This window comes from Anopheles nili, chromosome 2, assembly GCF_943737925.1.
Source record: "Anopheles nili chromosome 2, idAnoNiliSN_F5_01, whole genome shotgun sequence".
Lineage (NCBI taxonomy): Eukaryota > Metazoa > Arthropoda > Insecta > Diptera > Culicidae > Anopheles > Anopheles nili.
Window position 1 is genome coordinate 65,896,328 of NC_071291.1, and position 25,272 is coordinate 65,921,599.

At 46.9% G+C, this 25,272-nt stretch overlaps 1 protein-coding gene across 1 annotated transcript; it reads right to left on the reverse strand.

Annotated features, from left to right (window-relative positions):
- Nucleotides 1-1,504: 1,504 nt before the first annotated feature.
- On the reverse strand, nucleotides 1,505-24,732 carry LOC128730413 (muscarinic acetylcholine receptor DM1). The gene is made up of 4 exons (XM_053823461.1): nucleotides 23,876-24,732; nucleotides 3,900-4,080; nucleotides 3,661-3,797; nucleotides 1,505-2,514 (listed from the first exon to the last, which is right to left on the reverse strand). The coding sequence occupies exons 1-4, from the start codon at nucleotides 24,730-24,732 to the stop codon at nucleotides 1,689-1,691; spliced, it is 2,001 nt and encodes a 666-aa protein (XP_053679436.1). The 3' UTR covers nucleotides 1,505-1,688.
- Between the last annotated feature and the right edge of the window lie 540 nt (nucleotides 24,733-25,272).

A 25,272-nucleotide genomic window follows, 5' to 3' on the forward strand; every position in this document is an offset into this window, starting at 1 on the left:
GCGTTTTTTTGTTTTTTTTTTTGCTTTCCCTCTCTCTTTTTCCGCTTGGTTTCATTTTTCGAGCTTCCGCGCCACAAGTTCTCCGTCACCGGGGAGATATGTTGGGGTTTAATGTAATTAACATAGAAGAAACCGTCCCATTGCGCCGGTTCCGGTAGCACGAACGGATTTTGTGGACACGTCGGTCGGGTTTCGCTACCTTTGCCTTGCCATGGGTCCGTAAATGAGCGTAGCCTCGGCGGGAAGCCATTTTGCTGCTCTTTCGTTTCCATTGTAGCCGCGCCAAAGCGTACTGGGCGTAATTCCCCAATCGCAAGGCTTTGGGGAAAGAAATATTTAACCTTTAGCTTCGCTTTCGGCTTCACTGCGGCAGCCTTTTGCTTTCTGTTTCTCCTTGTGCCGTTTGCCATTTAGTTCTATTTGTCCCGTCGCTTTCCGGTGGACCGAGCTGGCCGCTGTCCATGTTGCCTGCGCAAACCCAAAGGAAAGCTGATGACGGGGGAGGCAAATACACTCATTAATCTTAATTAAACACGCAACAGCCACAAACACAAAGGCGGAACCAGAACGGCACCTCCCTCTTCGGAGTTCCTTCCAGTGAGAACTAAATTGGCTGGCAGAATAAAGCAGAGGAATCTGCTGTCCTTATACGAGTATGGGTTGAGGAAAATGAAGGAAAAGCGAAACGGGTTGACTTCCGATGGGGCTGCGTGAATACCCCTTGCCACCGGTCAACCCGTACCCGCTTGGATGCTGGGAAGGAAATATTGAGCGAAAAAAATGGGCAAAAATGCCACTAGAAAAAAGCCAACAGCCACGGCCACGGAACAACGGACACCATCAATCGATATCTGATCTGGAATGGGTAGACGGGTGGGAAAAAAAAAGCGGGAACGCATCCGGCAGGTTGGTGGCGAAGTTTTGGTGACTCCATTTTAATCTAAACCACCTGATGGAGCTGCTTTGGTTTTTGTTTTGCCGAGCAGAAAACTGTTGATTAATTAAATTTTAAAGCGAGAAACTCAAATTAATTATTGTTTCGGGTTTCGTTAGTGAGCGAGGGTGGGGAAAAAATTCTAAAGTTAAAGCTCAACGGTGCTCTTAGCAGCCATTTCCCGAAGGATTTAAAACTTATAGCTTCTAAAAACGCCCGTATTTAGCACTGGGTACAGAGGGACAGTTAATTTTCCTTCGGCAAAAGATAATCTTCTTGTGTTACGTGAGAGCATTTGATTGCTTCTCCCAACTTGTCAATTGAGCTTAAAGTTCATTTTATGGCATGTCAAATTCGTCCAAAGCTGGCAATTTGCTTCCTCAAATTACAAGCAAAAGAATGTAAAATTCCGTCAATTTCTGTAACATTGCTTCTTATTGAACAGGAATACAAATAAGAATCAAATAAATGTCAGATTTCAATTGCAAATAATCAAATTAACATCCTATGAGTAAGAATCAGCCGGATTAACCATTCAAAGCATAAATGTTACAGTGCGATGGAGACGCCTGGTTGTTGATGGAGGCGCCTGGTACTTGACAGAACATCGCGTTCAAATTGCACCCATTTGTGGGGTTGTCTTGTAAACTGCTTAACGTTTGCTTCCTCCAGCACCGTCGTAGCGAAACAGCTCATTATCCCGCACCAGTAATCATTCTCTCTCTCTCTCTTTCTCTTTTCCTTTCTAACGCCCTTAGTTATATACGCCGCGCGTCATCGCCTCTCTATTGCGCGTATGCCACTTGCACGTGAGAATGCGCACGTACGTCCGCCGGAACGAGGCATTGCAAAGCGCATAACAAACCGGATTGATCGTCGAGTTGATGTAGCAGAGCGCGTAAAAGAAATCCCACAGCTCCTGCGGGATGCACTTGGTGCAGGCGGTGAGCGGTTTCAGCAACACCAGAATGTTGTACGGTGTCCAGGTGATGATGAAGCTTAGCAGAATCGCCGACAGCGTCTTGGCCGCCTTCGTCTCCTGGCGTTTCTCTTGGGATTTTTTCTTCTTCTTCACCTGCCGCGCGGTCTGAGCGAGATTGGCCTGATGCAGCTGCTGCTGTTGCTTCGAGAGTGGCTTCGAGATGATCTTCGCCGATAGCGGCAACCGGAAATCGGTGGTAGCGGTCGATTGACGCCGACCTGCCACCGGAATGATGTAGTCGGAATCGCGTGATGGTAGCGGCCGCCTCGGTGGAACTGTCATCGACATCGGCACATCATCTTGGATCATCTTGATCGACGGTGCTCGTTCATCTCCGGAACCACCTTCAGGTGGCAAGCGGATGAGGATCGTGTACACCGAATCCTGGCTGACGGAGCGTGACCCCAACCGATTGCTGCTCGGGAGCGAACGTGAATCACGCGCTCCGTGCATGTCCTGTAGGTGAGCCAGAGGTGGCAACGCTGGTCGAGCCGGCGTTGGAGATATATCCGGGATCATACTGACGACGTTACTACGCCCTCCACCAGCAGCGCCACCAGCAACGTACGGATCGCGGATCACATTCAGTGAGGTGCACCTGTGGGGAAACAAAACGACACGAAAGCACTTGGCGTGAGTGACCGAACCAGAAGGCAGAAAGGAAACAATCCCGTTCCAAATACCAAACGTCTAACGTCAAACAAACCGATGTGAGCGCGATGGGCGATGAGGTGGCGGCAACAGAAACATCAACATCAAAAACTAAGCCGACGGCAATGATGAAACGAGAGCAAAACGATGATGGTGAAAGCGGTCGCCGGAAGGATTCGTCTCGCCCGAAAACCCGCTCGGCCTGCGGTAATGATTTATGCTACTCTCGAGCGATTTATTACCAACTTTTTAGCCTAATCAAACTGACGTTCTATTTTCGGTTTTCCAGCAAATCCGGTGCTGTTCCGGCGCAACGCAAAAACTAATTGGATGTAACCAACCGAACCGTGGCCCGGCGATGGGCTTAAGTCAATTATTTCGGCTGCATCCGGGCAGATCGGATGAGGAAAGGGGGTGATGTCCCGGTCAATCCCGGCCCAAAAACGATGCCCGAGACTTGGCCCGGCGGTCGGCTTAGCATACCCGGTGCTTCCAGGAACGGTTGGGTCGATCGACGAATCCTTCGGCTTCTTACGGTACGAACGGGTACGAGCTAACACACGCAGAAGAACGTTTCGCATGCAAACCAACAAAAAAACAAACAAAACGCCGGGAAGAAACCGCAACGAAAGCTCATCGCAAATCAGTCCATGTTGGTGTGGTGTGGTGAAGAAAGGAATCCTGGCAAAACTGAGAAAGGAAGGCCGGGATCAAACGAGTCCTTCCCCGGCCGGGAAACGAGGATGGGAACCGGAACACAGACCGGGGGATTTGAAAAATTAAGCAACAAAAGCACAACAAATGGAGCGTGGGAAAAACGTTACAGAAAAGCGAGCCCGCGCTGGAAGGCGAATGGCTTAATGGTGTGTGTGTGTGGTGAAGGTGATGATGCTCGTGGACGGCACGATATGGAGCGGTATCGCTTGCACAGCCAGGCTTTTGCTAACAAACATCGAAACATGAAACACCGCGCTCGTACGGCGGCGGTGCGGCTGAATTGAATTAGAAAAAAGAATGGTTCGGAGCCCGGAGCTGCCTCTACCTGGTGACGGAGCTGGGTAGGGGAGTTTCTATGGATACTGGTGTTGCATACCCTAAGTCCGACGGTTCCTCGACGTCATACCCGTAGTCGTCGGAGTCCTCGCGCCCGGAGTGCCACCACGCGATGCACCACTCCTTGATGCCACCGAAGAACGTGGTCGGCTTCTTCGGCACGCCATTGATGGTGATCTGTGAAAGCGAAAACCGGCAGTGTGGATTAGCGGATTAGCGACACGTGGTTCGTGGACCTGGGAGGGGGGGGGGGGTAATTCTGTTAGGTGGGCCACTTACGCTCGATCGGCGCGATAGCATGCCGTGGCCGTAGGCACCGTCCGGTAGGACGGCGTTCGTCATGTAGACACTTTCCGCGTCCGCCGACGATTCGCTGCGAGGCCTCCGCCAGCCGTCAGGATCGGCGACGCTTGCTGGTAGCACGTGGCCACCCGAGTGGTTGACGGCCGTGTTTTCGTCACTGAAAGGAAGAGCAAAACGGAGCCTAGTTATAGAAAGGTTGCGGTAGACAAGGAGACATGTAGGCGCACGTGCAGGTGCCGGTACTTTCAGCCGCTTGCATCGGTGACCTAGTTCCGGTAGGCACTAACGCGAGTGGACGAGTGTGATGAATTGCGCGGTTCGGAGCTTTGACAGCGTGGGCAAGTTAATAGGGTAAAAAGTTTCGCAACAAAGCGCGCTTGGACGGTACGAAACTTTTCGTTTCAGAACTGGCGTGAAACTGGGACGATGAGTAGGAGCCTAAAGTTTGATATTACTTTTTTGCTAGTCTAACTTTTTTCCCCGTGGTAGACTGCTCACTTTTGCCTTAGTGGCCCACGTGTATTCATTTCGATGATGTAATGAGTTTTGTTAGTGAGCTTATGCGAATACTACACGTTATTATGTTGTGCAGATAGGGCTGTGTGAAAAGTCTAGTAAGTAGTTTGTATTCTGTGCAAATATTTCCTTTTGAATTTTTAGAGTACCGAATAATTTAGTAAGTGTAAATAATCATCCTACCCACGGTCCCAAGAAAGGTTAAGTTAATCTAAAATACCAACAAACAATCCAGTTAAAATTGCTTTCAACTTGATGTGAGTTGTTCTTAGACCACTTTTTCCTACAAATAGTTCAGAGTGTTAAATTCAATTTCATAAAATAACTCCACTAGTTCAGGCAGCCTGCGTCAATAGATGGTAGAGTATTATATCAAAGACATTCACCAGTATCAAAACCACATAAAAAATGCCGCTAGCAAATTTGCCGCTTTCTGTAAGCCCAAAGCCACCTTTTGATGAAGTATTCAACATCAAATCTAAGCCGATCTAAAAACAATATGCCGTAAAGCGCCCCGTAACGCAATGGAAGCGAACAACAATAACTTACACATTACCCACCATCGCTGGCAAGTAAACACGTCCTTAAACGGCCCACACCACCGGCGGAGGCTCATAAATTGCGTCCGTTTGTTCCCGATTTCGACTGGCGGCGATTTTCTTCAACTTTATCTTCATCATCCCAATCCCGGGTCAAGTGGACGTACGGTACAATACCCAAAAAATGAGAACCACCGCACTGCCGCCGCTTCGCTGAGAAAAACTGGAAAATTCCATCCCCAAACCCAAACCCAGTGGTCGACGCAGGATTCAAGTGGGGACCGCTGTCCTCCGCCACCAACCAAAGGGATGGCCTTTCGTGGCTTGATAGAGGTGCACCGGATCCGGCGACCTCTCGATTCGGTTCGGAGAGTTTAAATCACTCGACCGCAACACGGTGGCCTGCCTTTCCAAAAAAACGGTAACACGATAACCCATCGACTCCGGCCAAGAACCAGCATCGCACCACACAGGCCAAGGGCTGGCAAGGTTTGATCTTCGGCCTTTCACGACTCCACCGAATGCTACCGGGAGCGAGTTGCTCCTCACACCGGCTGTTCACCGGATGCGCGTTTTGGAGTGAAGTTTTCCTCAAAAACAAAGCATCGCACGTGAGTGGGTAGGACTCGGTCGACCTTTTGTAGGACCTTTGCCTGCCCTTCGACGGTCGGAGGATCTCTTCATGTGCGTTCGAACCCGAGACCGTGGTGCGTGTCCGGGCGCAGGTCTGCGTACCTTAGGAACATATTTTATTTTCAATTTTCCCCCACACTTGCGGGTGGAAATGAAAACACCCACCGAAGGGCCAATCGGCACCCTCATCTCGGAGCCACTTCACACACGCCCGGCACGTCACAGGGCGCGTTTTGACGTAAAACGATTTATTTATTTGTCTGTCCCGGGAATTCTCGGACCCAAATTTCTGCTTCAGTTCCATTCTTCATCCAGAAATCAACCTCGCGACGCAACCTCACTCATCTCGAGGCTCACCACCATCTCGGACTTCATTCTGTGCTCCCTTTACGAAGAGATGTTTTCCAAATGCGCAAAAAACACCTTTCCTCCGGAAGGATCGTCCGGTCGTGCTTTGATAAACCGAGCTACGGCGGTCCGGATACGGGAACACCAATTGCTCCGTCCGGGATCCGAGCGGCTGGTCGCAGCATCTTCTTGAAGGCCTGGTCGCTCCAAGGAAGCGGTTGATTCAATCAGGGATTATTTTTTCTACATTCGACGAAGCTGATTCAATTACGACGACGCGCCATGGCACGGGCCCGGGGAACTATCGTCTCGGGACTCCATTGCCGTCACGTTTCCGGGCGCTGTTGTGTCGATTGCAGGTTTTCATCTGCCGTTAGGAAAACGGAAAAGGGCGTCACCGAGCCACCGGGGCTCGCAAGTTTATTCGCTCAAGTGATACTCATCAGCACGCGGCTTCTGTAGCGACGTTTGAAGGAAGGCCCTGCGGCGATGTTTTGAAATGCATTCAATCACTTCCTGCTAGGTGTTACACTGTGTTAAAAATGTTTTTAAAACCCATTAATATCACATACGTTTTAAGATTAATAAAGAAGTTGATAATAAATGACACTAACAAACATATTTATTAGTGAATAATGTGAATTTTAGTGCATATACAACGCACTGTAATGATTTTTATTAATGGAAATGAATAAAAAACGTAAACAAAACTTCATACTTGTTTGTTATGCCACAGAACAAAGATAGAAAGAATAAGCCGGCAAATCGGTAAGTAGTAATTGCAAACGATCGATCGCAAACAAATATCGATCGCACGCAATTACCGATCGCACGCAACAACTGATCGCGCGCAATGACCGATCGCACGCAACAATCTATCGCATGCAAGTACCAAGCGACCAGGCTACCTGCTACGAGTCATGCGCTCCTGTTACTTTCGCAAAATTTTTAGCTCGATCCGAAACTATTTTGCCGCCTGCACTATGAGGTGACGTGGGACAAAAATCTTGCGGATAATTTTTATATTATAGTTTATTTTGCTGTGTTTCTTTTCTAATCAATTGCAAAGTTGTTTATCGAACATAATTGATTATTTTGGACATCCAGAGGGCGCCACAATACACATTTTTCCGATGTTTTCCTCAATTTTATATTTAAATAATATGGTTTTGAAAAAGGATTTGTGAATGGATTCGTACTTTATATTTGAGTTTAGACAAAGTATGACTCGTCGAATACTCTATAAAACATAATTACTATTTTAAAAGTTCAAACACAAAAGACCCAAGCGATGTTTCATGTTATTTTAAAAACTATATAAAGATTATATTTTATACCTTTCATTTAATGAAATGATCTAATTATTCCGATAATGGATTTGTCAAACAAAAATTAAATGCTATGAAGCAAAACATTCCGAAAATTACAGAGGAATAACAACATTTGTAAATAACAAAGTTAATTCGAGTAGATATCATGCTTTATTTTTAATTTGTGTGTAATGCTTGTACTATTTATTTGTTTAAATATTTTATCAAGGCAAGTCCTGATTAAAAAGCAATGCCGATTTATCATAACTATGGCTAATATATGGTAGTAATAATTTACTAGTTAATTTACAGAATTCTCACCTTATCTCTGTCAAGTACCAGGCGGCTCCATTCACAAATCGTGTATTGAAAAAAGCTTGGGAAATCTATGGCTGAATGCGACAGGCGTTTATGCTTCATCGTAATAAACAATCTTTAAGCATATATGTTTAATAGCATCATCAACATATATGTTTGACCAAACCATATGAATTTCTCGGCAACAAAAAGGTATCAGAACACTGACCTAAACGCATAATTAACAACGTTGCACATTTGGCGTTTTATATCTCAGTAATCAGAATATGTTTCTTAGTTTTCCAAGCTTTCTTAACTAGTATTTTTACTGTTAATATATTATGATTCATTACAATAAGGATGTGTCGAAGTTCTACCTTTCCAGCCTCCTGTTATCGATGCTATATCGTGTATCCGATAGTTAAATTTCCATCGTAACGAAATTGATTTTTCTTTCAAAAAGCTATGCTTGCTATTATTCAAACAATGTGCAAAATTAACCTCTGATGTACGAAAGGTTTGTACACGATAAATTATTGTTATTTGATTGGAAAAAGGATTAGCTTGCCAGCTTTCAATAGGACTTGATGCAAATCGCAGCCTTATTCCAGTAAAAGTGATTTATGGATTCGGTTTGAAGCAAACTCCCTCCATAGCGGCTTGGCTTCATTGTCGAAATGGAACGTCGTCCATTATCCTTTCCCTTTGATTCTTCTTTCCACTTCTTCCTGATTCTTCCATTCCCTCAAGACTGTAGTATATTGTGCAGTTGAAACGGAATGTCGATATCTTCATCTTTGATGTGGGTCGGTTGAAAATTCACTCGCGCAACAATCAAGCAACCAAGATAGGTCCTTTTCTCCTTTCTCCCTCTTTCTCTCTCTCTCTCTCTCTCTCTCTCTCCTCACTGCCCCACAGGGACGTGTTGTCAAAAGTGTCAAAAGTAAGTCCAACACCGACACGTACTCCGACAGCGGCGCGTCAAGCCATCCCTCCCCATCGATAATCGGTTCCACCGCAAGGACCTTCGATTCCGCTGACATGAAATGCTGCGAAAAGCTTCATAGCAACTTCGATCGAACTGTGCCACCGCACGTGCCGTTCAGAGGGGCCGCAATTTAACGATTCCCCATCGTCCGGGTTCTTCTCGCGATTCATTTTTTTTTCTTCCTCCACTCGCACCACAAATCAGCGCACGCCCAAAGTTGCACGCCCTTATAAAGACTTCACCTTCGCCATTGTCCTTCGCTTATCGGTCCGACTGGGGCGTCGCGCACCGGCAGAAACTGATGGAGATAAAGTGTCTCTCCCGTCACCTACCAGCGCACTTCCGGTTCCGGTTCCGGTTCCGGTTCCACGTGCGCCCGAAAGGTAGACAAGCCACACACACGCACGAACTGCGTGCGCTGCAGCAAAAGCGCGACGTGAGCGACATCGCGATGGCGGGAACACCTGGTCGGTTCGATGTTCGCGCCCGATAGCGCGGAGATGGCGCTCTGGACGTGCCGTTGTTTTATCATTATTTCTCCTTGCTCGCGAGCGCGAACGGAACGTGTCCTCGCAGGTGCCACCGACGTGTCACCGGGATGGAGGGCGCTGAATTAGGTTAGCTTACTTTTCGAACGGTGCGAAATTGGTTCGCGACCCAGGCCCCCTCCCACGGTGGATTGTTTCGCGGTTTTTCCTGGCACCGGCAAACGGGAGACAGAAAAGTTTCACCCAACGGGCGCAGGGAGCGAAACACCCGGAAGGAAGGCCAGCGCTGTTTGTGCAATGATTTATTACATTACACACCGATCGGCGAAGGCTCCCGTAATCTGCGGCTTGGGGGTTTTTAAGCCAGCTCGCTTTAGCCGGCGGTATCCATTTTCTTTCGCGAACTTTGGCGATGTATTATGCAAAAAGGCCGGCAGCAGATTGCGTGGGGCGACATAGGGCGTGGCGACCGCCAACCGCGGGGAATGTTGCGTTTGGCGCGAGCATAAGCGATGCTTTATGCTCCCTCGCGGCACCATATGCGGCCAGGCAGTGAGAGCATGTTTAATGTAGTGATGCTGTGTCGATGGAATATATAATTAACGAAATGGTGCGTCTTGTTAGGGAATTCGTTCGCCGGCTGTCGGCTGGAAAGATGGAGGCACATTCCCATGTAGGGTTGCAACATTAAACAATCGGACCAGGCTGGTTATCGAGAGGCGAACATCCTTTTTTAACACCAAGCACGTGAGGATCGTTGGATGAGCATTTTATTTTGCTATATAATAAAAGCTCATTACGAAAGAGAAAAACGAGAAGCTAAAATATAAATGCGCTTTTTTAATATGCAGATAACACAGTTAACAGCTTTCAGGATAAGAATATACTCATAGATTTTTCAATCAATCAACAAAATCCTTTTTTTTAACATATTTTCTGCTAACTATGACAAGTTGACATTAGACATTGCTTAATCCATGCTTTCGTTACATTAAAAAGTAAAAAAAAACTCCTGTCAACTCAAGCTTGCAATTCAAAATACACACAATATGAAAGCAACCAACAATAAAGTGCATTCCGATGGGAATGTTGCCCCGAGAAAAAAATTGTATCAATCAAAGTCGAATCCATCAGGGCAAACGCCCACCCGGAACCCGGATTTGACCTGCTCGATTACATAAAAGCACATCAACGAGCCTGAAGAAAACGGATCCGAGCAACTGTCAAGCGCTGGCGAAGAATTCAATTCGCAAACCGCCTCAAATCCCTTTTCAGAAAATCTGTTCCCAACACAACCTTGCGGCTCATGGCTCCATCTTGCGTGGAGATCCTTTCGTCCTTACCCATGTCCTTTCTCCGGGGTGGGCCGTTTTCCCGATTTGTCATCGGCCAAGTCGACAACCCGGGATTGGGCGTGCCGTCGAATTGATCGCACCGCTCGGCAAGGATCGGTGCTCCCGTGGGAAAAGGGTTTTGCCCTAATCCTTGCCCGGCCGTCCGAGGCACGACAGCGGCATTAAGGGATGCCCGCAGACCGGCCTGGCAACGAGCGTGACTACGCCTCGGTGGAAGGAAATCCCAACGCAGCGCGGTCGTCGCGTGTACGGTGATAATGATTGCGGTATGCAATCGTATCAGCATTTCAAATCGGGTTTGCAGCATATTCGTGTAATCTGTCGTGTTGCTGCTTGGTACAGCCTTTAAAGGGGAAGCTGGCAACGAGTTAACGAGCACATTTAGAAATGAAACATTCTTATGCATTGCAGATCGATTAGTGTAACCATTTTCAACCTCATTGTTCATATTGAACTCAAGAAAATTAATTGGAAGGGGTTTGTATAAACTAAAATTCAGCAGAAAAGAAGAGAAATATTCTGACAGCAAAAATGCATGAGCATAACGAAAAGCTCATTGATTAATTTCACTTGTTTTCCCAAGCATAACCAACTTTGGCCTCCCTTTTACAGGTTGGCATCATTTGGTTTCCTATAAGTAGCACACATTTCTCTGAAATTCTCACCCCTAAAACAATCGTCAATCGGCAATGGCGCCAAACGTGACGTCATGCTGCTCATCGAAATTCGGCGTGACATTTAGTGGGTGCGCTTTTCGGGGTGAAATATTTTTTCGCATATTTCTATTCACTCCACCCGCACCGCCATCTCTCCTCTCCCCGTACTCAACTTTCGCCGTTCGTGGCGCGTTTCACGAATCCCTCATTATGGTGTGCGATTGGCGGGAAAACGCGTGCAAAAGGAAAACCCGCTCACCAGGGAAGGAACAGGCAGGAAGGAACTAACCGTTTGGTCCTAAGCTCAGTTGATTTTCTTCTCCACCGTTGTAATCAGCCCCAGGCCGACCGGAGCGGGTGGTTCCGTAATGTGCAAATTTGTTTAGCTTTATGAACTTCCGGCCCTCCCGGAACCGATCCCACCGTTGGCTCGGCATCTCGAGCGTGCCCGTCGGTTCGCTTTTCCCATGCCATGCCGACGCCGCGACGTGCAATCACGCACGTAAAGGGACCAACGAAAGAGAGAGAGAGAAAAAAAAAACGAATGCAAAACATAAACCCCATCCTTCAGGTAACTCGTCAAAACGAAGCGCTCAAACGAAAGCTTCCGGTCTTCGGTTGCTTCCGGTTCGTTTGCTCGCTCAAGCGACATGTTGCCTAAATCATGTTAATGTCTTATGAAGCACGGCAGAGCACAGCCCCGATTGGAGAACGGTCGCGTTATCTCATCGCCAGTGCGTGTAGCTGGATTCGAATCGTTCGCTCGACGCCAATGGATAGACACCAGGGTCAGAACGGCAGCAATACCCTTGGCTCGTAACGTATTTTTTATCGTTACAATTTAGCGAAAAGCGCCCATCGAGAAGCGCCATTTGAAAGACTCGTCCCTTTCGCCGGGAAAGTGTGAAAGTTTGTTTTTTTTTGGGCTTTCCCTCCTTTTCCCTCATTCATTCGCGATTGCTCCCACGAAATTATGATCGAGCGAAATTGATGCGTAAAAGCTGCTGCTGGCAACTAGCGGTTCGCCCCGTCCGGGCTGGCGTTGATTTTTGCTCTGCCAACTTGCCCCGGAATTCGGAACTTTCTGCGACACAGACAAACGACGCTGGGCGTGATTTTTCCCACCCAAAATGGCTCGGTATGAAGCGCGACCGGGAAGAAGTTTACGATGCTGGGAACTATTTTGCACTTCTCGGTGATGCTACCCGTGGGGCCAAGTTTTAATTAGCATAAAAACGTCCCCTACACGCTGCCATGGGCCGAGCGGTTTTGTGGCGTTCGCTTTAGATGGGAGTGACAGTTCGGGGAAAATTCTCACCGACCGTAGCTAATGGACGCGCCGCCATCGCTGTTTGCTGCTCGTCGAAGGCCGTGAATTTGCATTTCGCGTTTGGCCAGTTAATTTCACAACACTTTAGTGGGTGGTGAACATTTGGAGCTAAGAATGAGTGTAGCAGTGTTCAAAATATGGTGCGAATTGACGATCCTTTTCGTACCCAATTTGTTGAGTGTCAACTACTTGCAGGATAATGTCGGACAAGCGTTGATAAATTTAAAAGGCGTTAGTAAACGTCCTTTCAAGCCATCGAGCAGAGATATTTCCGCAACATCTTAAACTGCTTTCACCAACGATGCACAATCGTTAAAGTAGGTTTTCCTCCGCAGATAGGATTTGATTAAAATCACATCTACCTTTCACAAGCATAAAGCGAGCTTTCCGAATCGCAAGGGAACAAAAGTTTCCTAAATTAAATTTGTTCCTTAAAACAAACTCACGCAATGTCTTTTTTCTTCTCTCATTTGAGAACGCCACCTTGCTATGATTGTGTGCCATCGTTTCCGGTCGGTTGTTTTTCCGGTGCTCGTTGGCGGAAAATTTATGCATTTTCGGTGGTTTTTGCTGGTTCATTTTTAATTCCATGTTCGACGCGCAAAGCCGTACTAATTCCATTTCCAGTTGAGTGAAAATTTCTCTAATAAATTCTAAGAAATAGATCTCCTATTACGATTAAATTAGGACTCAAGATGGTTCCGAAAACATGGGATGCTTTCATATTAAACTTGACTGTTATTTCATTTTCATTTGCAAACTCGAAAGTAATAGCTGCTAATCTCAACATTCGCGATTTAATGCGCTTATTTAGAATTGTCTTTTAAAATGTTCACAATGCTTACAATTAAAAAGTCGAAAAAAAGGTCGACAACAAGAGAGAGCTAAGTATTTTTTAAGCATTTTGTTTGTATCAAGATTATCCGGTGATTTGATCGGATTAAATATCAAAATTGCAATAAAAACTGCCGATATATTATTGAAAATAACCTTTTAATATGCATAATAGATCCAACGTGATAATAATCACATTGAACGTGAAAGAAACGTTATTTAACATACGTTATATGTTTTAAAATCCATATCCTGTGTATTTAATCAAAGCAAATATTATATCAATCTTCTGAAGTATTCACCAGCAAGTAGATTTCCATTCGAATTCAATATCGAGCAGCATTTAAGATTTCAAGTCACTCGTATCAAACTGTGTTCGGAACAAAAAACAATGAACAATGTAAACCCGAACCCTGGTTTGCAGCTCACAAATTCACCGGAAACGGGCTCCCGAGTCCTTTCAAAACAAAAGCGATGCACAATACGCTATACGCCCGTTTTCGTATCGTTTCACTAGATCAAACAGCTCCTAACGGCCCATGGAACATTTTGTTTCGCACTTTCGATCGAGTTTTCAGAACTACCACAACGCAACGGTTGCTCGCTGCACCGATCCCAGCAAATCGACCGAGGGAATGCAGCAACAAAAAAACGGATTTCAAACACAAAATCGCAAACCAGCACCGAAAGAAAGAGGTCGCTTTCCCGTGCAGGGACGGGTGTGCGTTTGAGGGGGTGAATTTCCGACCCATCGCCCAGTGGTGCGACGATGTGTTCGAAGTGATTAGGTTTCCAATTAGGATCCACCAGGACGAAAGGGCCCAACCACCCTTCGTTTCGCAAGCCGGTGAAAAATGAAACACTTCTAATGGCTGGCCGGTCGGTTTCATTTTCCAATGATTTGCTCCATTTGTACGCTAGCGCACTAGCCGGGCACGCAGGCAGTGGGTCATGATCCTTATGCTGCTTCCCGTCACACACCGACCGGTGGCTGTGAGAGCTATTATTGTGCCGAGGGAAACGGCCAACCAGTGTGCCGGCTTAAACTGATCCTGAAAAGCGTGCCCACTCGGTAGCCATAGACCTCGAGCATCGAGTAACAGAAGCATGATTGATCTACGCCTCGCATTTTCCCACATTTGGCCACAGCCATCCCCACGCTAGGGATTGTTTGCCCTCACATGGTGAGGGTGAAATTGGAACCACTCTTTGCCCGAGGTTCGAGCCTTCGATTTGACGTACGTTAGGGTCAGAGCGCCATGTGATGCGCTTTTATTTCGATAAAGTCCTGCTGGTGCATGGTGCTGGTACCGCAGCGCCCTCTATCAATCTCCGGTGCCACCGAAGATGGAGGAGATGGTGGATTTTCATTTCACTCATCAATCAACGTACTGCAATTAGGGACCAACTAAACGGTTCACTGCAGCACGCAAAAGCTAATGCTCGGTGACACGGTAGCATATTTTCCCGAAATAGGTGCACCGGTGATGCACGCGGCCGTCCTTCAGGCGAGGATGGAACGCCAGCATTTCACCCAAGAAACGACCACAGCTGAGTTCAAAAGGCACCTTTTGCCGTCGTATTACATATCCTGCATTTAATCAAATGTCCGGCCTCGATGGAATTCAGCCGGACTCCTGTATGGAGCCGTGGTCCTGGTTGCAGCGGTGAACGAAAGAGGGATAATATTGCAAACGAGATGAATCAAAATACTATTTCCGGAAAGACGGCTCGTTGCGATGGAATTGGCATAGTTTCGAGTGCATGCGGATGGGTACGTCTCGCATGTGTGTTAACCAGTGCTTCGCGTGCGTCGAGCAAAATGGTCCGGTGATGTGAGAGAACCTTTCTGGGAAATAAGGATTATTTCATAAAACACAGCTCCTCCTATTTTTAAACGTAATATTATGCATTCTGGTAATAGGTATCAGCAAACGTGGGCCTGCAATACAAATACTATTTGTAAGCTTCCTTTGGCTGGAATCGAAACCAAATATTTCTTTTGTGGGAACAAGAATGTGATAAATCTTCAGTTTAAAAAAACAATAAGATAACCAAACTAACCACATTAATAGTAGTTCACATCATTTTTGAGTCTGACCTAAGACCTTATGGCACAACTGTACCAATCATTGAACAATAATTTAATTTATCCTATAAAGCTTCAAACAATACATATTCTCCCTTTTCTTCTTCGAATGGGCAATCTTTTTATACATTAGCACAATAATTTATTTTTTCATTCATTGGCTTCCATCTATGTTATGTTATAAGATGAATTAGAATTATAGGACTTTATACGAAGGATTTACATGCTTTTAGAGAAGCAAATAACGGTTTATATTTCGAATGTTCAGTTGTTGGCGATTTGATTGCTAGTAATCCACCATTTCAATGCTTAAACTTAAAGTAATTGCACTTACAGTAGTTTGTAAAGATATCCAACGCTCCTGCTTCCAGGATCATACAAATTTTTGCCAACTGCCCATCTGCCGGTGTCCCAAACCCTAAAGGATATCATTTCCTCCCGTTCATACGAAAAGCGCACTCATCGGTTCAGCAGATCGGGACGAAAAGCGTCCAGATTCCGAATCATCAATCATTCTAGCCCCCATTCCGACGTGAGTAAATTTAATCTATCGCATAAAACTAAAGCAAATGGAACGCCACCAGCTAAGAAGGGGGGCAAACTGTGCTTCTGCTTCATACCGCCAGAATACATTACTCATCGGTCGACCGAATTCAGGCGTTAGAATGAAAGTCGGCACGTCGGTGCTGGTAGATTGACATTCAACAGGCATTTGGTGGGTCTGTTTGTCAGCGCCTAAAAGTAAACCACGGCCACCAGCGGCCGGCAGGGACTGGCGTAGCATAGAAATCGAATCGGCATTAAGACGTTCATCATTATTGATTTGATGGACAAACTTTCCCCCACGAGGCGTGATTCATGCGATTGGGGCTTGGGTTATTTAAGAACACCTCGCTTTCGGTGAAAAGAACAACTTTCCTATGATGGAAAAAAGCATACTTGATCATAAATAAAACCATCTAGCTTTTTTTTCCATTATCAAAGGACTTCCGCAGTCTCATGTACGGTTTGTAAAGTTTGTGAAAATATGACATTACTTGCGATTTATTAGCTGCAACTGGCCGGAAAAGCCACGTCCGTGCCATGCAGTCTGAGTTAATTTTTTTTTATTCGCCAACGAAGTAACGAAGCTCCGTAAGAACTTCCGTGCGAGTGATGCAACCGAGCCGGGAAAGCATAAAACACGCCCCGACCAGATCCATTCGACGTGCGACGAGCTGCGATTCATATTCATTCACACCCATCTCGGCACCCGGAAAAAGTTACTCCGGAAGCGCAAAACCGCTCGCGGCAAAAAGCGAAGGAACGGCTCGAGCGGTGATCCGTATTATCGCGGCCGGTGCTCAGGAAGTCGTTGCTTTCCAAATTGCCATCCGACTAGACCAGCGGAAGCGAATGGTTTGTGCCACGATAATAGTCCCATTCGGGTTTTCTTCTGCCGCCATTTCGAGTGGCGTCTCGGAAGGGTGCCGGGTGTGAGCGAAAAATTATCCCGCATCTTTCAGCGCCCATCATCACCTGGATTGTCTTCAAGATGGATTCTTGTGCTTTCGAGGGCAACGGTGAGTCAGAAACGGGACCAAAAGCATTCGGAGAAAATAGAACAAAAGTGCACGTCACTGGGAAGTATTAAAACTGCCTAAAATGCTTCGCGAACAGAACAGGAAACCGGTTCCCACTCTATCTGGACGCCCACAAAAGTCGCACCATTTCATTCCGCCTGTCCGCCGTTACAGGCTGCGGATTGGAAAACGGACAAAAGAAGCGCCTGGCGATGGCTTACCTTTTCGAGAACAAGCAGCAGCTTCCGAAGTGAATGGGGGGTTTTTTTATTAGTAAGCTCTTCCTTTTTTCCTTTACTTTGAAATTCTTCCACCAAGCTCCAAGGATCAAATTTTATCACGTCCTTGCCGCAGAATTTCCATGAGCCACTTCGCTTCTCGAAATGATAATTCGGGCCCGAGAGACCCACTCACGATCACGGTTGAGCGATATTTTATTTTATTCGCAATAAAAGGAGAACGCACAACGGTTCAGGATAAATTATTCGTTTTAAATTTTGGCTCGTTGCCGCAGAAACGATGTTGGTTAGATAATTCGATTTCCACCAATAGCTTTTGCATTTGTTGCGGGAAGCAAAAAAAAATATACTTTCGTAGATAAATCTTAAAAGCTTTGCGAGTTTTAAAAGACTACCACTACTGTCGGAGAGGGCTTTGCATCGTAAATTAATTAATAGAGCATCGTTATCACAGCTAGTAACGGGGCAGTAATAAAATACTAATGAAATTCTAATTGGGCTCTTCATTTCCTCGACTATGATTTATTCATTTGATGAATCATTCAGGCAAAACGTGGAACCGCGGAATGGCGAACGCGTGGCACTTACTTTCAATCGGATCGATAAGAGCCACCCTGTGCGAGCGAAACGTTGGAAACGCATTCCGAAGGTGATTTCCAATTCAAAAAAAACCCCCCTCACCCATTCCATTTGTCACGAGAAAAGGGAACCATCGGCAGCTGCAGTGAGCGAATTAGACCGTTTATATCCCGCAACGAATGGCGGCGTACGGAAAATCCAGCGATGCGGAAAATCCGGTCACATTCTGCCTTGCCCGACCGTGCAGCGTGCGTGCTGAAGAGCGGCCCGAAGCGCTATAAAATGTTTCCGTCGAATGAAATATTCAAAATCTCAACTTCTTGCCCTTGCTCGAGGTAGTATTCCCCATAAACGTTCCTTACACATGAGGACGCTCGTGTAAACACGAAGAACAGGGTGATGAAACGGTGATGCCGCTTCCGGCAGGCTCTGCCCAGGACGTGCCGAAGCTGGACCATTTAGCAACGAAGTCGCTGGAACATGCAAAGGTTAGTTAGTCGCACAAGTCACTGCCTGCTCGTGTGCAGTGCACTAGACTAGATCGGCTCAAGGAAGTGCTTCTGGGATGGATGATGCTCTTTCGCAACGCTACGACCGTCTTAAAGCTAACCCATCTTCCAAGGATACGCTCGAGAAGGAAGCGGCTTCATCCCTGCCACGATCTCTCTCTCTCTCTCTCTCTCTCGGGAAGCCACGTGCAACCTCAATATAATTTTTCTTACATCGAAGTTGTACTGCTTTTTTCTTTGCGCTCAGGCTCCAACACCGTTGTTACGGTGTGTTTCACGTCTCCGGAGACGCTGCTTCCTGCACTATCTGGTGCTAGGCTTCGCGTGCAAGGTGTACGATACCGTGCTCAGGACGTTTCATACGAGGGAGCAGTTTTTTTTCCTTTCCTACGGCCACGATAACAATGGCTAAGTAGCGGGCGATTTGAGTGAGCAAACTGTGCCTTTGTGCAGGTAAAGGTGAAACTCAAACAGAAAAAAGCTTTGCCCTTACGTTCGATCAGTGAATTTAATCCGAGAAACGATTAGGAACAAAGAAAGAAAGGTAATTGTAGAAAAAAAACAATTCAGTCACTGCAAATAAGACAGGAATCGTCTTAATCACGTCGTAAGAACGGATTTTGCAATACCATTAGGCGTCTTAAGGTTGATAACAACCTTAAAGCGAAATCGAATGATAACCGTCATCTTAAGCTTAAAACCTGCCCCGTCCTTGATATTTATCATTCTGTCTATCCTCTTTCACCTCGTTTGCACCCATTTAATATTCCTGCTTCCAAGTAGAGCAAACCAAAAGCATGGCATGGCTAATTTATTGGTCCTGTTTTTTAGCCCCGATATTCACGAGCTAACTGCAATAACAACTCACATTAGCGCTCTCGATCGATATCGAAAAATGCATTTTACATCGCCTATTCCCGCCCTTCGGGTGGGAAAGCGGAATTCCATTACAGGCACACCGGCTGAAATATGCAACCACCTGGCCACCGGAGTTTCGCCCGTCCTGCCCATCTTTTATTCATCTGTCAAGGTGTGCCGGGGGCGCGCAAATGCGAACCGAGCATGCCAATCAGCGCCCCGGTGTTCCGTTTCTATTCCGCTTCGTGCTTGCATCCCGGGCGAGACTGGCGCGTTTTTTTTACATTTTTTTTTATAACACGGAACCCAACACCACTGACCCAGTTCTAAGACGTCCGAAAGATTCGAGAAAAATAGCTCCAGCGGCACGGCGAATGCAACCGGCACCCGAGGTTTTGTCGCCAACATCGGATCGGTTCACATGCGCTCGTGTCGCTGTGCGACCGAGGTCTAGCTGGGCTGGGTTGCCTTGCACTGACAGGAAGAATAAATGGCAAAGTTTCTGTCGTTAGCTGCACCCGGCAGGGGGAGAGAATTGTCGGAAGTTTAACGTAGTTCCAATACCACCTAGGGACGGGCTCTGTGGAGGATCGTTTTATGTTAGTTTAGTGATTGGTGTCGAAAGTATGATAATACAACATACCTGTTAGGTATGTGATATAAAGCGAAATGTTTCAAAAACCGTGAGATAGTAACTTCACTAAATATCACGCTCTATGAACATTTAAGAGTTTTAACCTTGGCTTTATGAGGTCAATATACATATCAGAACATTATAAAACAGCAGAAATATATAATTTATTTCATGCTTATTGAGTTCAAATTTGAGAAATAAATCCCACCGTGTTCATTTGAGACTTCCAAGCAACAGTTTAATTGAACGAAATGAATTAATCCACACTAAAGATGTTTATACATGGTCGAATTATATTGTCCATTTTGTGGTATCGACGGCTCATTTCTTGGCGCAATTAATTATGTTTCGCATTTTAAAGTTTCCTCTCAAACCTAACTGAATTCACGCGCTTGCTCGATCCTTGCCAACGGCAAATGTTAATTATTTAGCGCTGTTTCCTTTCGCAAACGTCACTCGACTCAATTACGGTCACGAACCGTCAAAAACGCCATTCGCCCACGGCCCCGCGGATGGCTATCTCGAATGTAATTATTTTGCAAATTATACACCGAACGAAAATGCAAAATCAATTCCAGCACATTCGCGCAACACTGCGCACACGTCCATTTGGCATCCGCGAACAGCCCAGCATATGGCATCCGCGTAACACCGGAAGTCCCCCAAAACCTGGCCAACCACAGCCCAGCTTCCCATCCCAGCTGCAACCGGTGAGGTGGAATGGAATGAAGGGCCAAACCCCAAACACCAATCAACCGAAACCGTGGGGGGAGGCTCGAAACAGTCGAAAATAATGCGAGATAACATTTGACCACGTTCACCCACCCATTCCGGTGGGCACGCCGGAAGGGCCCATAAATATGCAAAGCACCCGAAACCGAGCCTTTTCCGCGTGGGCGTTCCTGGGTGGGTTGGGTGGATTGCGACATCGGGTTTGTGGTTTGTGTCACCAAAACGCGCGCACTTTGGCTTGTAATGATTGCCACGAACGCACCAGTGGCACTCGGTTGCGTGGCTGAACGAAGGATCATCGCCGGTGGAATAATGCATTATTTCCTCCCGCAGCAAAACCGAACTCTCATTAAGCCGGGAAACGAATCCAGGGTCAAATGAATGGACACATCCAGTCAGGAGCAGAGGGCAGGATTCAACTGCAAAGCGGCTCTAACATTGTCGCTGTTATCAGCACACCGACCAACGCACGACGTTCGAATGTACTTAATTAGAAGAATTCAATTAAGCTGATCAGCGCGCATTCACCTGGGTTATCGATAATTCTTGCAGCCCGACTGCATGGAAAGTCACCGAAGGGCAAAATCGCGCGGTTGGTATAATAACTGGTTGAAACTCGCGCACCGGATGCAGGTCAAGATGTTTGCAGTAACACAGTGGCGGAAGCAAATGTTCTAGTGCTTTAAAGCTGAATAACAGGTTTCTAGGCCCAAACAAAAAACTGCACTTTATGTTGCGAAAGCGGCTTGCTAAATGCTGACTAAGCACGATCGATTGAGCAAATATGTGGCAGCAATTTCATTCGCTAAGTTTTAATTTTTTGTGTTTCAAAAGGAACACGAAGTTTTCCTGTAAGCGAAACATTTTTCATGCTTTTTAAAAGCAAATCAATCGTTTGAAAACCAGTTCGTGCAGAAGAAAATTACTAATCAGGGACTGTAGAACCATTTGTTTTAAAAGGATAGCTGATTTACATTTCTATTGTTTCCCTTTTTCATTGACTATAATTCTACTAAGACATTGTTTTATTCCTAAACATATAAAACCTTTGAATACTTATGCTAATACAACATAAGTAACATTTGGTTTCGAACATTATATCATTGAATTTTATATAAAAAATCCTACAACTGTTACTAATTCAGGTACGCACTGTGCTCCTGTTGCAGCATCATTACCACCAACTGCTCAGCCTTAATCCAGTGCGAGAACGAACACTTGATACCATTTGCAAGAAGAGACCGCCTGCACGCGAATGCATTGATTTATCAATTGAACGGCGCCACCAGCGCCCGTTGCCGCACCATAAATCATTCGACCGCGTTGCCAGGTCGGTTGTATCAGCGAATGCAAACCCTTCCCATCGTCGGTGGCGTATCCTGGCAGCATCACGCCTGCACAGCGTGCAAACGAGCGAGACACAACAGCCACGCGCGATAAATCAATATTCCAACCGAAGCGGAAGCCGAACGTCAGCCCCGAGGTCACGAACCAGTTTGATGCTGTGGAAAGGGACACACATCCCACCTATGCATCCCCCCGGGGAGCCACTAACCTTTAAGTATAAACACACCTGACACTCGAGCACACGGACGATGCAGCACTCGAAAGCGGGCGAGGAACAAAAAAAAAAGGACCACACGATGGAGACGAGAACGCAACCGGGTGCGAACCGTAAGCTCACACCGGGCACCCTCATAATCGGCACAATAAAACTCTCCATTTTGCCGTACGTCACACCACAGGCGGTGGTTGCAACAAGCTGAAGAAGCCGCTGCGGTTCGACAACAGCCGCCCGCAGCTGCCAATGGCAGCTCGTAAAACAAGGCCATCTTCGATGGGAAGTACGTGCAGTCGTCATCGCGCGCTTCCGTGTCACGTGCCCTTTCGGTGGGCTTTACTGTTTGCCGATGGCAATCGATGCAACAAACAAGCAGAGCTCGACGGAAACAACCCGGAGCGTCGATTGGTGCATCCGAAATGAAACCACGTGTGTGGGAAATGTTCGAGTGTTTCTCCACAAAAGAGGGTTGCGATGGGGGTTGAAATTTATCCTCCCCCAGGCAGCAGGATGGTTGAATTTTGCTCTTCATCTCTTAAACCCACACATACACACACAGGGAAAAGAACACACACACACAAGGACGTAACAAAAAGCGAGTGACTTCAGGCTGCGGTATTTGTTTGGGAAACGGTTCAACTTTCACACACAAGAAACCACCCCATGGGGAAGGTCGTTGTGGCCCTTCACGCCCCATGTCCACAATGTCACAAAGTCGGAAAGTGCGCGAAGGGTCCGAGCAGCAAGAAGAACAAAAACCGCCCGGACAGATCCGCAAGGACGACCGGCATTCGGTATGTTCGAACATCGCGTCGAACAACTTCACACTCAAAACTACAATATCGTTCGGGGCTGGCAATCAGCATAACGGCCACCACGGTAAGTGGAATGGCGTGGTTCGGGTGAAGCAAGAGATATGGTAATGCGTGCCCGGTCCCGGGAAGGCGATTCCACCCAAAGTGGTTCCATTATTCATAGCGTAAATAAATTCGGTGCAATGGTGCGCTGTCAAGCGGCCGTTGCTGCTCGGGGTCGGTCCCCAGAGTGAGGACTCGCACCAGAAGGACACCTTCTCGGGGACGCAATCGAACTCGGTTGCCGTTGCTTCTTTTCGCCTTAGTTTTGAGCTCAAACAACGGACGATCCCGAAGACGGTCGGGCCTGCTGCCAAATTCAATGAAATTCGACGTAGCTGTCGAGTGGCGCTCGAATCGAGGCGAGGTGCAAAAATGTCTGTAAATATTACATCGCCTCGGTGGCAGCAAGTGCCGTATCGATTTCGGGATCAACAGAGGATAGTTTGCCGTGGGAAAGGATGCCACTGGAAGGGACTCGAGAATGTGTCATTTTTATTGCACTGAAATTTTAGTCCTATCACTTTCTTCTACGATCGACGGTCCGGTTGGGGATTAGGAATAACTGGATCTCGTTGGAATAGTTTATCCCTCCCAGGGATATCAACTACCACTAGAAATGCAACAGATTAGTTTTAACTGAAGCGATGAAAGACCACTCAAGATCCGTATAAGAACGAGAAGCTTTTATGCTCAATCGGAAGCTTAATATTTAATATCAAGATTAATTCAGAAGCCTCTTCATGCTTATCATTTTGTCTGCAAAGGCACGCCTCTTTCGTGATGGCTTTCAATCCATCAATTTTTGCATATTTTAGAGTTACAAATTTAAACGCTATTTATGATTTACAAGAGCACAAAAAAAAATTTGTAGAGGTTTTGTAGCACGAGTTGAAATTGAAATGTTTCCTCTTTATTTCGAGCTTCCATAGCTCACTATTTTTGAACCATTTTCCATTCAACCCTTAAAGCACAAACAGAGTTCCTGAGGAAGGACACCACAAACGGTGCCACACCAGCAACATGCATTGTCGTACTCACCTTGAGTTGGACCGCTTGGAAGAGTCCTTCTTCCGGTCACCCGTCAGGTTCTTCAGCTCCTTCTGCCGTTTCTTCGTTTCACGCCATATCCGGTAGTACAGGAAGCACATCACGGTAACCGGCACATAAAACGCGGCGATCGCGGTACCGAACGTAATGTAGTGGTTGGTCTCAATGAACTGAATGTAGCACTCCTTCTCCGGTACCGTACGTTTACCCTCGATGTACGGCCAGCTGTAGATCCACGGTGGCCACAACAGCAAACTAATGCCCCAAGCAGCACCGATCATAATGGCGGCTCGTGTCGTCGTGCGCTTAGCTCGATACGTTAGCGGGCGCGTCACACTGAAGTACCGATCGAAGCTGATGATCAGCAGGTTCAGCACGGATGCATTCGATGCCAGATAGTCGAGCGCAAGCCACGTGTCGCAAATGTGCGGCCCAAGTGGCCAGTAACCGAGCAGGGTCGTCACCGAAAACAGCGGCATCGAGATAAGCCCAATCGCGAAGTCAGCAATGGCGAGCGAAAACAGAAAGTAATTGCTGATCGTCTGCAGCTGCTTATCGATCTTGAACGAAATCATCACCATCACGTTGCCAGCGACGGTCAGGATGCTCAACACGGTCGCGATAATGCCAAGGATGATGATCTGCGCGAGCGAATACGTCGGTTCGGACTCCTCGATCGCAAGCTCGAACGTTCCGTTAGCGGTCGGACCCGGATCTGGCGGAGTCGCGTTAAAGAACAACTCCTCCACGGCCATGACCGTCGTTGGTGCGGTTGGCAGCGTTGTCTCTGTCGTGTAGCGCGACAGGAAGTTCTCGACCGTCGTGCGCTCGAACGGGAAGCCACCCATCCTGCCGGTGCGTTTGGGGGTGCTTCTATGCGAGTGTCCTTCCTTACTTCACCGCTGCTCGCGTGCCTCTGCGTTCTTCCTAAATCGTTCGAGGGCGGTCGCTGCGGAAACGATTGCCTGCCGGATGCGGGTGCATGAAAGAGAGAGAGAGAGAGAGAGAGAGGAAAAGAGGAAAGAGAGAGAGAGTGAGTGAGGGAGACATTTTAAAATGACGGCCACGACCACGCCATGTACGCAGGCTAAAACTTTTCATCTTTCCACCAGCTGATTCCCCCATGCCACCGGTGGACAACTTTATTTCGCAAACTCATGACGCAAACTCATTCTCGGGGGGGCCCTTTCCAGTGTTTCCCCCTCCCACTGGTATTTTACCAGCCACTGGGCGCCTCCATCGCGTAGGCGGTAAACGTCTTCGTGATAAAACAAAGCGCTGTCAACCGTGACAGTTCCGTCGCCTCACGGAGATGACATTGCTTCCGCTGTGTGCTTTCGTTGGGCTGCGGTAGCGTGCATACTACGTGCTGCTGGAGCCCACGTAAA

Coding starts and splice junctions, on each gene's coding strand:
- LOC128730413 (XM_053823461.1), bottom strand. CDS start 24,732: ATGGGTGGCTTCCCGTTCGAGCGCACGACGGTCGAGAACTTCCTGTCG. Junction 3,798..3,899: donor TGCTATCGCGCCGATCGAGC/GTAAGTGGCCCA, acceptor TCGCTTTCACAG/ATCACCATCAATGGCGTGCC. Junction 2,515..3,660: donor GAGGAACCGTCGGACTTAGG/GTATGCAACACC, acceptor GTTTCCCCACAG/GTGCACCTCACTGAATGTGA.